The sequence below is a fragment of the Heterodontus francisci genome, chromosome 15 (genome assembly GCF_036365525.1).
Source record: "Heterodontus francisci isolate sHetFra1 chromosome 15, sHetFra1.hap1, whole genome shotgun sequence".
Taxonomy (NCBI): Eukaryota; Metazoa; Chordata; class Chondrichthyes; order Heterodontiformes; family Heterodontidae; genus Heterodontus; species Heterodontus francisci.
In genome coordinates, this window is record NC_090385.1 from 38,918,935 (window position 1) to 38,934,844 (window position 15,910).

The 15,910-nt window shown below is 42.8% G+C and overlaps 1 protein-coding gene across 2 annotated transcripts in view; it reads right to left on the reverse strand.

Moving 5' to 3' along the window:
- arhgef9a (Cdc42 guanine nucleotide exchange factor (GEF) 9a) overlaps positions 1-15,910 on the reverse strand; it is a 176,901-nt gene that overhangs the window by 122,540 nt on the left and 38,451 nt on the right. The window contains exons 5-6 of one of the 2 annotated variants that reach the window (XM_068047935.1): positions 14,094-14,223; positions 5,618-5,749 (exon numbers count right to left, since the gene is read on the reverse strand). In XM_068047935.1, coding sequence (XP_067904036.1) covers positions 5,618-5,749; positions 14,094-14,223 — 262 coding nt within the window. The remainder of the gene's footprint in view (positions 1-5,617; positions 5,750-14,093; positions 14,224-15,910) is intronic. The other variant, XM_068047936.1, reaches the window with a different exon arrangement.

The following is a 15,910-nucleotide window of genomic DNA, read 5'->3' on the forward strand; positions in this document are numbered from 1 at the left end:
AGGTTTTTTTGGAAAGTTTTTAAAAGGTAATAAGGGTCATTAGAAACATCTGTGTATTAGTGCCTGCCAAGCCTCCCTTGTGTGTATCTCATTGCGCCTTGTCTGTGGTCCATGAAGTCCATCGCCTGTCCAGCTGCCTCCTCCACATCCTCATCATTGGAGGAGGCATTGTGATCGATGATATCCTCATTTTTCAATGGCTCCCCCTCCTGCAGCACTAGGTTGTGTAAAGCACAGCAGACCACCATGATAAACAAGACATTGCTTCAGGGGTTCCTCAGGTTAGTAGCTAGGCCCAACCATCCTCAGCTGCTTCATCAGTGACCTTCCCTCCATCATAAGGTCAGAGTGGGGATGGTAGCTGATGGTGGTACAATGATCAGTACCATTCGTGACTCCTCAGATACTGAAGCTGTCTGTGTCCACATCCACCTGGACAATATTTAGGCTTGGGCGAATAAGTGGTAAGTAACATTTGTGCCACACAAGTGCCAGCCACTGATAATCTCCAACATGAGGGAATCTAACCATCTCCCCTTAACCAGAAACTGAATTGGACCAGCCACATAAATACTGTGGCTACAAGAGTAGGTCAGAAGCTGGGAATTCTGAAGTGAGTAACCGACCTCCTAGCTCCCCAAAGCGTGTCCAAGGCACAAGTCAGGAGTATGATGGAATACTCTCCACTTGGCTGGATGAGTGCGGCTCAGAAAATACTCGGGAAGCTCGCCACCATCCAGGACAAAGCAGGCCGTTTGATTGGCACCCATCCACAAACATTTACTCCCTCACCACCGATGCACAGTGGCAGCAGTGTGTACCATCTACAAGATGCACTGCAGCAACTCGCCACACCTCCTTCGACAGCACCTTCCAAACCTGCGACCTTTTCCATCTTGAAGGACAAGGGCAGCAGATGCATGGGAACATCACCACCTACAAGTTCCCCTCCAAACCACACACCAACCTGACTTGGAACTATATCGTTGTTCCTTCACTGTCGCTGAGTCAAAATCCTGGAACTCCCCCCTAACAGCACTATGGGTGTACCTACACCAGATGAACTGCAGCGGTTCAAGGCGGCAGCTCACCACCACCTTCTGAAGGGATGGGCAATAAATGCTAGCCTCGTCAGCGATGCCCACATCCCATGGAACGCATAAAAAAAACCCTTGCTGGGCAAACCGATAGGCTTCAATGGATCAATCTAGGCACTTCAGTCGCATCTTCAGGAGACCTATGGCCTGCTTGATAGTCACTTGGGTTGACCTCGCCTCTGCATGCGTGCATGAGTTTCTCACAGGCATAGTAGCCATGTATTTAAGTGGATGCCCTTGTCTCCCAGCATCCATTCCTGAAGGTGCACGGTGGGGCTGGAAGAGCTGTGGCACTTGAGACTACCAAAGTATATAGGCGTTGTGGCTGCTTCCTGGGAACCGTGCACACACCTGAAAGATCCACTTTCAATGGTCGCAGACCAGTTGAACATTAAGCAAGTGGAAGCCCTTTCATAGAGTCATGGAATGATTACAGCACAGAAGGAGGCCATTCATCCCATTGTGTCTGTGCCAGCTCTCTGCAAGACAACTCACCTAGACCCACATCCCTGCCTTTTCCCCATAGCCCTGCAATTTTTTTCTCTTTAGATAATGGTGCAGTTCTCTCTTGGAGCCCTCAATTGAATCTGCTTCCACCACACTCTCAGGTAGTGCATTCCAAATCCTAACCACATGCTGCATAAAAGGTTTTTTTCTCATGTCGCTGTTGCTTCTTTTGCCAAACACCTTAAATCGGTGAACTCTGGTTCTGGATCCTTTGGCCAATGGGAACAATTTCTTCCCGTCTACTCTGTCCAGACCCCTCATAACCTCCAACAAATCTCCTCTTAATCTTCTGTTCTCCAAGGAGAACAGCCTCAGCTTCTCCAACCTATCCACATAACTGAAGTTCCTCATTCCTGGAACCATTCTCGTGAATCTTTTTTGCACTTTCTCTAATGCCTTAACATACTTCTGAAAGTGTGGTGCCCAGAATTGGACACAATACTCCAGTTGAGGCCGAACCTGTGTTTTATACAGGTTTATCATAACTTCCTTGTTTTTGTACTCTATGCCCCTACTTATAAAGCCCAGGATCCCGTATGCTTTATTAACCGCTTTCTCAATCTGCTCTGCAAATTTCAATGACGTCCCAGGTTCCTCTGCTCCTGCACCCACTTTAGAATTATACCCTTTATTTTAAATTGCTCCTCCTCATTCTTTCTACCAAAATGAATCATTTCACACATTTCTGCATTAAATTTTATATGCCACAAGTCCAACCATTCCACCAGCCTGTCTATTTCCTCTTGAAGTTTATCACTATCCTCACAGTTCAGAACACTTCCAAGTTTTGTGTCACCTGCAAATTTTGAAATTGTGCCCTGTACACCCAAATCTAGGTCATTAACATATATCAAGAAAAGCAGGGGTCCCAACACCGATCCCTGGGGAACCCCATTATATACCTTCCTCCAGTCTGACAAATAATCATTCACAACTATTCTGCTTCCTGTCACTCAGTCAATATCGTATCCATGCTGCCATTGTCCTTTTTATTCCATGCACTCTACCTTTGCTGACAAACTTGTTATGTGGCACTTTATCAAATGCCTTTTGGAAGTCCATGTAAACCACATCAACTGCATTAACCTCATCAACCCTCTCTGTTACCTCATCAAGTTAGTTAAACACCATTTGCCATTAACAAATCCATGCTAGCTTTCCTTAATTAATCCATATTTGTCCAAGTTACTTTCTGTTGATGAAGGCCACTGGCTGGTCTGTGGGAGCCTTGATGTCCACATGTGTGCAGTTGATGACACCCTGCATCTGGGGGAATCCAACGATGACCCTGAACCCAATGGACCTCTCTGCCTGACTGTCTGGATCAGTGCAGTAGCGCAAATAGTGCCAGCCCTCTTGACCAGGACATTGGTCACCTCCCTGATGCACCACAGACTGGGAGATCTCACACACATCTCCAGTGGATTCCTGGAAAGATCTAGAGATGTTGAAATGGAGAGCCACTGGCATTAGGTGTCCACCAACTCCCATGGATCTCAGCTCATCCTGCAGCATGGCGCACAGATCAGTGCTGGCCTCCCTGGAGAGTCGCAGTCTTTACTGACACTGCCATGCAGACATCTGGAGGTAACTGAGTCTAATTAGGTCTAATATCAGGCAGTTCTTCTTCATGCAAAGAGGAATCAACATCTGGTGTTAATACCAGGAGTCAAGCCCCAAGAACCTGAATGCAGTGCCGCAAGTTGTTCCATGGCCTCGCATAAGTGGTCAAGGTCATTGAATGCAAGTTCAAATGCTAGATATTACCAAGAGCACCACTAGCCTCCACCATTGCTCAAATTACCACATCCCCATCTACCACATCAACCAACAATCTTTATCAATCAGGGCTCATACCAAACATTCATATGCTTCACCTCACCTTCACACATTTAGCACTGCTGCAGGCCTCACAACTTCATATCACAGCTTGCACCCACTGCCAGCTATTCAACCATGATAGCCACATCAACCAAACTGATTGCACAACACTCAGTGGCACGTCCCTCTCTCTTGCAGGATAATTTAGTACACAACTGGAGGCAGCAGGAGCTAATCAGAGGGCAACAGTCACGCCTCCATTTCCTAACCCTCATGGAGGAGACAGAGCTGGCCCTCTGGCCATTATTGGCATGCCCACTGTTGAGGCCATGGCCAGCGGCAGGACTGAAACTATCGAAGATGACAGTGTTCGCATACCTAATCCTCCTTCTATCATCCCATGTTATCATCATCTCACACTCTCATTTGATTTACAAGTTGCAGATCGTGTAAGCATGTGCCTCTTACCTGCACCACAACATTTGCCTTGTGCCTTTTTCCCTTCAGATTCCCAAGAGGTGCAACCTGACCAGGCAGTAGAAGAACACTAAGAGTGTAATGAAGAAGACACAGTACTGTCTCTTGATTTCACACTTGTGGCCAACAGCTCAAATACTGATGCTGCCTGTATCTTAGACTAGATTAGAGGTGGGATCTGCACATGGTAAGACGCTACTGGGTTGCAGCCAGGGCAGGGAGCAAGGATAGTATAGGTACCAGCTCTCTGGAGGGCAAGGTTGTACCAGGGCTGCACTGCAGAGGACTCAGAATGACTTTGATGTGGAATCCCTTTCAGTTCTGATATAAGGCAGTTTTGATATGCAGCACCTATGATATGCCTGCAGTCAATTGCACCCTGCAACATTGGAAAACCTGCAATCCTAGTGAAGCCATGTGCTTGCCTCACCTTTTCGTTTCTAGCAAGGGAGAATGAATTTTAATCAGCTTTCTCAGAATAGATCGCCTCAGTGGAATAGTAGACAGAAAACTGTGAGATGTTGCAAAACTCTCCAACCTCAGCCTGGAAGAAGCCAGATGCATAAAAGTTCACTGCTGTGGTCACCTTCACAGTCACTGGCAATGTGGTCCTTGTTCTGCTCTGAGGCTGCAGCTTTGGCTGCAGCAGGTGCCAGATTTCAGCAAGGATGTCCTTACTGAAGCGTAAACGTCTCAAACATTGTTCCTCGTGGAGGTTCAGGTAGGAGAACTGCTGCATGAACACCCTCCTGCTGAGAGCCCTTCTCCCCCTCCTCCCTCTTCCAGTAGCTTGTCCTGCTTTGTGCCTGCTTTGCTCATTCTCCAAGTCATGCTGTATTCCAAGGAGAACACCTATTATTGCACCCATGTTTGGCAGCAACTAATCTGTGCAGAAGCCTTCAAGTCAGCAAAAATTCCTTCAACACCCCCTTCCACGCCACTCCCTCTAGACTTTGACAACTTTAAATAATTATAGAAAGCACCAAACATTTGTAAAATTGAAGTAACTGTCAGAAGAAAGCAATCAGCAACTAACCTGTAAGTAGTTGATGATCCCTTTAAATAGAGCTGATAGGAGTCCTTCCTTTTGCTGAATGCATATTCAGTTGTGCAAGGTTGAGAGGCCATTAGCTGGAGCATTGAGCTCCAAAATGGCACCAGGGATATTGAATCAACATAGCACTCTGATTGGCATGATGATCTGCTGACTTAACAAACTTCCAGTGGACATTCACTGTACGCACTAATGACCTCACCTATATAATGTTTGGCATGATCTACCCCATAAGTGTATGGCGTGCCTTGGATGTCATTTTGGAACTCTAAGGGCACTTGTAGCGCCCAAAGAACAGTGCTAATGAATACAATTTCTCACCCATAGACACTCCCTTGGTCACAGTCCCTCAGATATCAGCAGACTGCCATCAGCTCACCCAGGGGATTGTTCCTCAGCAGGGGTCAATAGACAGAAAGCAGGAGCGCTGGACATATTTATGACTGTCTGGCAGATAATCACTGAGGCTAATTGTAGCACTTCAGCTTTTGCTCCAGTTGATATCAGCTAACTAGATGCTGTAAAGAGAAGGTGGTAGGTCTGAAGTTTGATAAGGATGAGATCAAATAGTCAAAAAGTTTTCCTTATTCAAACTCACCCTAAGTTCTCACCTCAACCAGATAACCACAAACATAGAGGATCCACAGCAAAGCTGTCTTACCTTTTTACACATCACCAATTGATGGTCAAATAGGAAGAATGTCCTCTGCTGGTTCCGTCCATAAGGCTGGTAAATCCATGTCATTTCTCCAGAATAGATCAACTCGGAGCTCCTGTCCAGAACATCATCACCCTTAAAAATATACAAAATACATCTCTCAAGTAACTATTTGTATTGTGTGATTAATGTGATAAAATATTCCAAAGCCTTTCACATGGGGAGAGATAAACTTAGCAGTAGAGGATTTAGGAGAGTTAGCTACAGGCATGGTCTAAAAGATAGACTTCGAAGAGATTTTTAAAAGCGAGCAAAGAAACAACAGAGCAAAGAGACTTAGTGGAGGGAAAGGTCCAGAGAAAGGGGCCAGGATAGCTGAAAGCTCTGCCACCAAACAAAGGATGCCAGTGAGGGGATATACTGAATGCAAAAGTTTGAAGATTGCAGGGAGCTGGCTAGGAACATAGGGCTTAACGAAGTTGCAAAGCCAGAATGTGATTATGCCTCGGAAGGACTTGTAAACAAGGACAAAGATTTGAATGTGGCATATTCGAAGACAGAATCTTTTTAGTGAAGTGAGTAAGACTGAGTGCAAGACAAGATGTGGGCAGTGAAGCTTTGGACAAGACGAAGTTTCAGAGATTGACATAGAAGGGCAATAAAGTCAAGTTTTGAGGTAATGAAGCAGAGATAATGGTTTCAGTGATGGAGGGATGAGAAAGGGGTAAAGGCAAGTAACTCTGTGGAGTGAGAAGAAAAACATCTTGGTGATGAAAAGAAAATGAGATTGTGTTTACGACACCAATGTTTTGCACCACCTGGTTAATCTAGTTTCAGCATGAGAGGATGGAGATACAAGAAAGAGCTCAGAGTTCTTGACAGGTGACATTATCTGCTGTAAAAGTGAAAGGTTTGAAATGCAATAGATTCAATGCTCATAAGACTGCAGTAAGATCTGGATGAAAAATAAATTAAAATAGGCTGGTGCTTGTGACTTACTAACCCTGAAGATTTGTCTGATATTGAAGTGCAGGGATAGGCCTGGAAAATTTGTAACAGTAACCCATACAATCTAATCCAATTCAATCCTATCCTATTCGACCATTAACACACATGGGGGTAGAAAACAGACCTCGTTGCAACAATTTTACTTGCAATGAGGGATAATGTCAGGAACGACCAGGGATGCTTGAAGAATATCTGATTGGAAATTGAGTTGGGCCATTTTTCAAAACAGGCCATATGTATGTAAATGAAGAACCAAAAGCTGTTTTAAGACGCCTTGGGGAGTTGATTTCCCAAAGAGCAGAGCAGATAACAGTCCTGCCCTACTCAGCTTCACTAGATTGTGGCCTCAGAACCACTGAAAAAGTGAGGTGTAATAATATTTATCCTATAATTAGCCAATATTTATTCCTCAATCAACATCAGTAAAACAGATTATCTGGTTATTATCATATTACCATTTGCTGTGTGCACATTGGCTGCCATGTTTCCTACATTACAGCAGAGACTATGAGCTGGATTTTAGGCTCTCCCCTACAGCAGGTTTGGAGGTGGGAGAGTATTTAATTGGGCAGGATGGTGGCGGGTGGGGACCGCGCCACCTTCCTGCCTCCACCCCAATTAAGTCTGTCGCTGGAGGTCCATGGATGGCCTTCCCACCCTACAGCCAATTGAGGCCCTTAAGTCGGCAATGAATGCCCAATGAAAGGCCTCATCCTGCCACTGCTGTTATTAGTCCAGCAGTGGGCAGACCTGTTGCCACACAGGGAGCACAACAAGCAAAACCTTGCAACTTTCCTGCCGGCTCCTGGGGAGGGGGCGTGCCCGCATTCAAAGTCACTTAGTACCTGATTGAGGGACCCGGCATCTGGAATGGAGGGCCTGCTGAAAGCCATCCCCCTTCCCCACCCTGCGAAACCCTTCCCACCATGACTCATCTGTGGCCTGGGTCTCTGGACAATCCTAGGCCTCGGGTGAATACATTACTGGCCGCAGCCACTGCCTCCACAGTGGCGCTGCTCAGTAAAAGTGCTGCCGACCTCTGATTGGCCAGCAGCTCTCAATGGGTGGGACTTCCATCACCTGGGTCCTTAATTCCAGAGAAGGCCGCTGTTGCCCAGTTAAGTGCCTGATTGGCACGTAATGCAGCAGGTCTTCCCAAAAAGAGGCGATGCAGGGCTCTCGCCGGCTCTTCTGCTGGTGGCCGAGAACCCTGTCACCTAATTAAAATACCACCCTTGATTTCAGAAGGACTTCATTGGCTATAAAGTGTTTTGGGATGCCCTGAGGTTATGAAAGGTGCTATATAAATGCAAGTCTTTCTTTGTCTTTTTAGCAAACTGAAAAATTCATGCGGTGCCAGAAGCTGTCTTCCTCCTCAACCCCCAATTCATCCCCACGCTCAGCAGTCACCGAAGGCCACTGCTGGTGAGGCAGGTGGCCTGAAACTCATTCATGCAGAAGAGTGAACTGCCTGTAGAGGTGCAATAGTCAGCTCTCCCAGATTGTTTACATGAGGCCAGAGACTTAATTTTTGGCTGGCCTCCATTCTCCAGGTATAATCATGTGTTGTGGCCATGTCACTGACCTCTCGCCCAAAATCAGGCACGGACCAATTTCTATCCCAAGAATTTTTCAGAGCAGGATATATCAATCAGGCAGTCACTGGGCACAAAATGCCAATCTCTACTTCAGTGATCAATGCGGTTTCACCATATCTTCAATTCATTCTCACTTAGGAATGTAGCCCAGTTGTCTCTTGCTAAGTCAGTACAGTATACATCTGAGGCCATCATGCTGAAGCTGTAAGTACTCTGGTCAGGGTCACACCATGAACACTGATGTTAGTTTTGATCAAGACACAAGGAAAGTATCAAGTTCTGGAGGTGGTGCAAGGAACTGTGACAAGCTGATCCCTAGTGTCAAAGGACTGATTAAGAGCATGGATTAGAAAATCTCAGCTTTTCAGCCTTGAAGAGACATAATTGAGAGGGGATCTTATAGAAGTGTAAAAGACACTGAGGTATAAATTCAACAGAAAAGAGAATTGGACAGAGTTCAATATGGTCTGATGATTCACTATCACCCAGAATGACTTTATTCCCCATTGAGTGAAATAAAAAGACTCAATCCAGAGCATGGTTTTAATTTCAGAAAGAACTGTAGCAACAGAAGTACTAACTGGTAAAAGGCATGTTCAAAACTGATGTCATGAAGCACAGTGAGTTTAATACCTAGGATAGTCCTCCAGATAGGATAATAGAGAGAAAAGTGCCACAGCAATTCAGGAGTCAGTTAGACATGATGATAGGAAGACTATAGGTTTCTACTGTAGAATGGGCTAGTTAGGCTGAAAGGCTTCTGTCATCTGCAGTAATCTTTCTGATCTTCCATTTATACCATCTGCTTCAATGACCTCCCTGGTAATTTATTACACCTTACTGCCCTGTTTTAAAAAAAATTAATTTTAGAAATCAGAAATTGCAAAATAAATCCCACATATGTAGCAACTGTGTGTTGTGCCCATCCGACTCCATTGTTTGATGTTACATTTGATAATTATTGTTGGAGATTCAGGGACCTAATTTAAAGTGAAAATTGTCGATTTAGCAGCAAGAGGGCAAAACTTCTCAAACTGCATCTTTATGAAATTATGAAGAAAATGTGGAGAATGTCGGCTAAAAATAAAAATAGCCTTTACAAATAAAATTTCCACACCCTTTGGGAGATTTTCAGGTCTTTGTATGTTTGAATATTTTCTTCACTAATAAGTGAAATTACTTGCAAAATGCAATAATTAAACAGTTTTGTTGTTACAAAACAAAAGTTAATGCTAACATTACTTTAACAAATTATGCATAAAAACAGATACAAAGATTGTGACTCCATATAATTTCAAACCCTGTTATTAGTACTAATTTATGATTTACTATTGAGAGCAACAATTTTAAAGCCTTTAAGAGGAAAGATAGTGCCCAAACGTGGCCAGAATAAATGCACAAGATGGAAAAAATGAAAACCAATCAGCTAACTATAGGGTTATGTTTATATAAGTATAGTTATAAGCTTTTGGCATAACAGGAATAGTCCTTTATTCAAAATATAGGAAAGCTTCCCACGAGACAGTGTGGTTAGTGTAACATTTGCATAGTCAGAAACTTTGATGTTTATTTTTCTGTGAACATAACCTGTTTTATAGTCTACTCCTGTTAATTCAAGGTCATTTAAAAAAAATATAATTATCCAGTAATTCAAACCATGATATCTCTTATACCTCCTTCAAAGTTCTAATAATACAGCATAGGAGGCATTTTGAACAATTTGAATGCAAATGAACAGATAATTCAAGATAAGCAACGTTGAATTAAGAAGACTACATGCTGTTTGTGCGGTGGCCCAGTGAATACATTGTTGATACCTCTGTTCAAGTAATTTTGAGTATAAGTACCTATTTCTCTGGTGGTTTGGGGACAGATTGTCCATCTCTCTTGGGTTTATTTGGGAGAAGAGTTATGTATCCGATATACTATTTAACGGAGATTTTTTTTAGGGTGGGTTACGTAAGAACATAGGACAAGACCGGGAAAAAAAACGTGGCAGGCTATTTGGCCGGTCCCAGTGTCTAAGAAATATATCACACCTCCATCAATTTTTTTGTCAGGCATTTATCCAACTATGTCTTGAATTCACTGATGCAATTATCCCACTATTTCTATGGTTGGCTGTTCTATGCATTTACCATCCCCTCTGCAGTCAAATCTAAACTGCCTTTTCATCATCCTTCTTCTAAGTTTGAAGTTATGTTTTCCTGTTGTAGGATCTGTGCCTCCATTGAACAAATTGACATTTAGTTTTTCTATACTCTTTAGAATTTTGAGTACTTCAATAAAATTACCCCCTTATATTTAGGTGATGCATGTCACTATTAAGTTATACTCCTTGGACGTTGGGGGATTTTTAAATACTCTATTTTTATGTCAATTTCCTCACTAATTTGGGAGTAAGTGTACAACATATCCATTTCTCTAGGGAACTGAAAGGAGAGGCATAATATACTGCAATGATGCACATTTTTTGATAACTTGGGTGATTATATATTCCCCAGTAGCCTGTAAGATCCATATCTTATCTGTCATATACCCACTGTCAGATATCATATAACAAACCATAACCTAACTACAAATCCACTGAATGAGATATCAGTCAACTAATTTTACAAGGTGTAATATGAAAATTGGGACATTAGAGGTTCTTTGAATCTCTGAGCTCTGGGCACACAACTGGTCAAAGAATTGCTATCCAAATGAAACCTACATTACAAAAATTACTACACTTCAAGAGTATTTAATTGGCTGTAAAGCACCTTGGGATATCCTGAGGTCATGAAAGGAGTCATATAAATGCAAGGGTTTCTTTTAGGAAACAGCGGTGTGCCCGAAGCCATGTGAGAACAGCAGTGGTGAGAGACTAACATCTGATCTCAAAGAGCATGAGAATGAAATAAAGAAAAATCAGTGGAATTTGGAAGTGTACTGTCAGTACAGAATAAGGTCAATACTATGGGGAAGTTTAGCAAACTTTAATGAAAGAACTATAGGCACACCCTATTGTGTAATTTCTTGTGTGCACCATTTTTAGAGTCTTGTTTGTATTAAATTGCTATCTGCGTTATTTTAATACAGTTAATATATTTATTTTAACAGGTAGTGACTGTTAAAATAAGGCAGACAGGAATTCTAGTCAATATGTGAACCAAGGTGCAAAAATAGTGCATAGAAAAAAAATTAAACCCTTTTGTGTTAGATATGGAGGTTTTCTGTTTATTGGGAGACTGCAGCATTTACATCATAAAGGTCATCGTTTTCCCTCAGGAAGGTTGAGGAAACAATGTGATCATAGTAACAGCCTTAACTGTTCCCATGGCAATCACACCAGTGGTGTTCCACAGGGATCCGTGCTGGGACCACTGTTGTTTGTGATATACATAAATGATTTGGAGGAAAGTATAGGTGGTCTGATTAGCAAGTTTGCAGACGACACTAAGATTGGTGGAGTAGCAGATACTGAAGGGGACTGTCAGAGAATATAGCAGAATATAGATAGACTGGAGAGTTGGGCAGAGAAATGGCAGATGGAGTTCAATCAGGGCAAATGCGAGGTGAAGCATTTTGGAAGATCCAATTCAAGAGTGAACTATACAGTAAATGGAAAAGTCCTGGGGAAAATTGATGTACAGAGAGATTTGGGTGTTCAGGTCCATTGTTCCCTGAAGGTGGCAACGCAGGTCAATAGAGTGGTCAAGAAGGCATACAGCATGCTTTCCTTCATCGGACGGGGTATTGAGTACAAGAGTTGGCAGGTCATGTTACAGTTGTATAGGATTTTGGTTCGGCCACATTTGGAATACTGCGTGCAGTTCTGGTCGCCACATTACCAAAAGGATGTGGATGCTTTGGAGAGGGTGCAGAGGAGGTTCACCAGGATGTTGCCTGGTATGGAGGGTGCTAGCTATGAAGAGAGGTTGAGTAGATTAGGATTATTTTCATTAGAAAGACGGAGGTTGAGGGGGGACCTGATTGAGGTGTACAAAATCATGAGAGGTATAGACAGGGTGGATAGCAAGAAGCTTTTTCCCAGAGTGGGGGATTCAATTACAAGGGGACACGAGTTCAAAGTGAAAGGGGAAAAGTTTAGGGGGGATATGCGTGGAAAGTTCTTTACGCAGAGGGTGGTGGGTGCATGGAACGCATTACCAGCAGAGGTGGTAGACGCGGGCACGATAGCATCTTTTAAGATGTATCTAGACAGATACATGAATGGGCAGGAAGTAAAGAGATACAGACCCTTAGAAAATAGGCGACAGGTTTAGATAGAGGATTTGGATCGGCGTAGGCTTGGAGGGCCGAAGGGCCTGTTCCTGTGCTGTAATTTTCTTTGTTTTTTTTTGTTCTTTATATCAGTTCTGCACTACCCAAAGGCAACAGAAGTGGAGACCATCTTTTAATCCCTATTTTATATTTTCAAAGTCTTCTGAAGGCTGCTCTTTGAAGCTATAAAGAAACATCTAAAACGTAAAGATTGTTGTTGCCCCCAGTTCATCCCAAATAACTGAAATGCCCAGTTTATCATGATGAATTTTAATCTTGTAATGAAGCCTGCAAATTTGTCAAATACCATGCAATTCTGTGTTACAAGTCTCCCGATGCCACATAGAAACTGCATCATTTCACAAGCTGAGAAAGACATAAATTAGTTTGCTCAAACTCTGTTGCCTGGCTTAATTAAAAATCCTTGTTCTCATTTATAAATCCCTCCGCTGCTTCACCCCTCCCTTTGCAACCTCTTACAGACCTCATGCCAATGCGAATCCTCAACTGATCCAGCCTCATTTTTATACTCCTCTGTCAACTCCACTTTCAAAGCCAGTCTTCAGCCACCTTGATCTCACACTCTAGGATACTCTTCCTAGCTCGTCCCTCCAAAAAAATCTGTATTGTTCAATCATAAAATCTGTTTATTAAATTATTCCAGGGCTTTTTCCACTATTACTCCACCAAGTAGTCCAATATAGGTGTGAATCACTCTGTGAAGAATTGCCTGACATCAGTTTAAATATGTCTTTCACCAGTTTGAGCAATGTCCCATGTCTTATTCAATAAATACCTTAAGGTAGGGCTCTGGATTTAACTTTTACATGCCATTTAATATTTTACATATTACATCTCAGTTGAGTCATTTCAAGCTAAAGAGCAAAAGTTTTTTATTCTCATAATTCGATCCTCTGATAGTAGGAATCAGTCCCATGGGTCTTTCCTATTGCCTCCATGGCTTCGGTGAACAAAAGTAGACATGTGCCTAAGATGTCATCTAACTAGAGCACTGTACAGTTCCAGTACGACACCCTACAACTTATACTATATTGACTTGATGATAGAGTGCAGCATTCTATTTGCTTTGTTGATTGCTATTTCATAGTACTGAGCGATATTTAATGACTCTCCCCATTAAAAATTTCTGATAATGTTTTGTTTTAACAGAGAAGAAGTGTGGTTGTTGGATTAGGAGATGTATGCGTAAGTTTGTAAATAAATGCTTATAAAAGTTGGAAATATTGACCCCAGTTCTATCCTAACTGGCTTCCTGGAATATTAACAGCAACTGGAGCACTGCAACAATGGGTTCATTCTGTGCTCCTGGGTTGGTATATGGAAGCTAATGAAGAAAGAAGAGGCAGAGAAAATAAACAAAGTAAAGAAAATGGCTTGAAAATATATATATTATAGTTACAACCATGTAATTTTTGCGACTGGCTCCACATCAATGGCGGTATTTTAAAACACTATTGATTGCGCGGAGTTCCTGTAATTGTTGAAATTGAATTATTTAACTTGTGTACAATATAAAATTTATATGTTAAGATGCTGCACTAAGCATTAGTATTGAACTATATCACAGCCTACAGTGAAAGGCCTACCTCCCAGTCAAGAACTGAAGCTTGCCATTGAGCCATCTTGTCAATATTTTCCAATCTTCTTTTACGTTCATTGATTTGTTGGGTCACATTCCTCATGACTGCTAGCGCTGCAGCAACGTATCTATAGTCACTGGAACAGAAGGAAAAAAGGTTTTAAATATCTCTTCCGAAACTAGTTGGCAAAAGAACCAAAGAGGGGATAAAGAGAATTTTTTTTTACGGAGCAAGTTATGATGATCTGGAATAGATAAGCTGAAAAAGACGGTGGAAGTAGATTGAATAGTAACTTTCAAAAGGGAATTGGACATATACTCGAAAAGGGAAAAAATGCTCAGGTATGGGGAAAGAGCAGGGACATGGGACTAATTAAGTAGCTCTTTGAAAGAGCTAGTACAAGCACAATGCGCCAAAGGAGCAGCTGATGATTGCTATGCCAACACCCAACAGTAGCAGGAACACAAGATTCTACTAAATTAAGAATTGGAAGTTGGGCATTGGGTTGTGCCCTGGCCTTTCTCCTCAAAGAGCAGGGTCGAAGCCAGTTTAGAACAGTAGGCTGAAAGTCTCCTTTTCTCTGCCTGCTGTCTTAATCCAGTAATTAGCATGAATGGAAACAAAACAAAATTTGCCTAATTTAGCACTAATTAGCTCTGAATTAACAATCTCATTGAGAGAGACTGGTGTAAAAAAGTGTGAAAATGTCATACAAAAGTAATAGCATATGTGGACCTTTAGTTTAGCAGAACTGACCACTCCAGTTAGATAGGAACATGAAATGTTTCAATTTAATTATTTGACTTGTGTATACATGCAACACTCAAGAAGCTCGACACTAGCCAGGATAAAGCACACAGCTTGATTGGCATCCCATGCACCAACTCAAACATTCACACCATCCACAACTGAAGAAACATGGCTCAGTATGTACCATATACAAGATGCACTGCAGCAACTCATCAAGGCTTTTTCAACAACATCTCCCAAACCTGCGACCTCTACTACCTAGATGGACAAGGGAAACAAGCACATGGGAACACCATCACCTCCAATGCCATCCTGACTTGGAAATTTTGGGGCTTTTCTTCATCAGCTCTGGGTCAAAATCCTAGAACGCCATACCTAACAGTACTGTGGAAGTATCTTCACCACACTGACTGCAGCAGTTCAAGAAGGTGGCTCACCACCCACCTTCTCAAGAACAATTAGAGATAAATACTGGCCTTACACAGTCACATCCTGTGGATGAATAAGTAAAAAAAAAGAGGCTATAACAGCAATCGGTTCAAAATAAACATTCTTCAAAAGAAACTGGATTTTTCACTTCTGGGACTTGGGTTCAAATAAATTCAATACAGATTAATGAGACGTAGGGGGAAATTTTAACTGACCTCAACTGCATGGACCTGAGTTGGTCAGAAAGTCATGAGGAACACACAATTTGGAATTCCCTTACTCCACAGCATGTCAGTTGCAGCACTAATGGATGCCCCACCCAGAGGCCAGCCTGATCACTTGCTGGGCAGTGAAGGCCACAGTAGCAACTAAGTCTGTGCCGGGGACAGAAGTGGGAGGAGGAGAAGGGGGTGTCAATTGGGAGGGTTGCCGATCACAAAGGGAGGGGAGGTTGGATGGTGGGGGCATCAGAGGCCTGCGCTGGGGGAGGTGGTGGGGAATCAGAGTTTGGAGGCCAGGTGTGACAATCAGAGATCTCATATTGCTGAGATGGGAAATCAAAACCTGGAGGTGGGATCAGAGGCGGGATCGGAGGCCTTGCAGCGATGGGGAGAGGTTCGTGTGGGGAGGGGTGCCTGGTCATA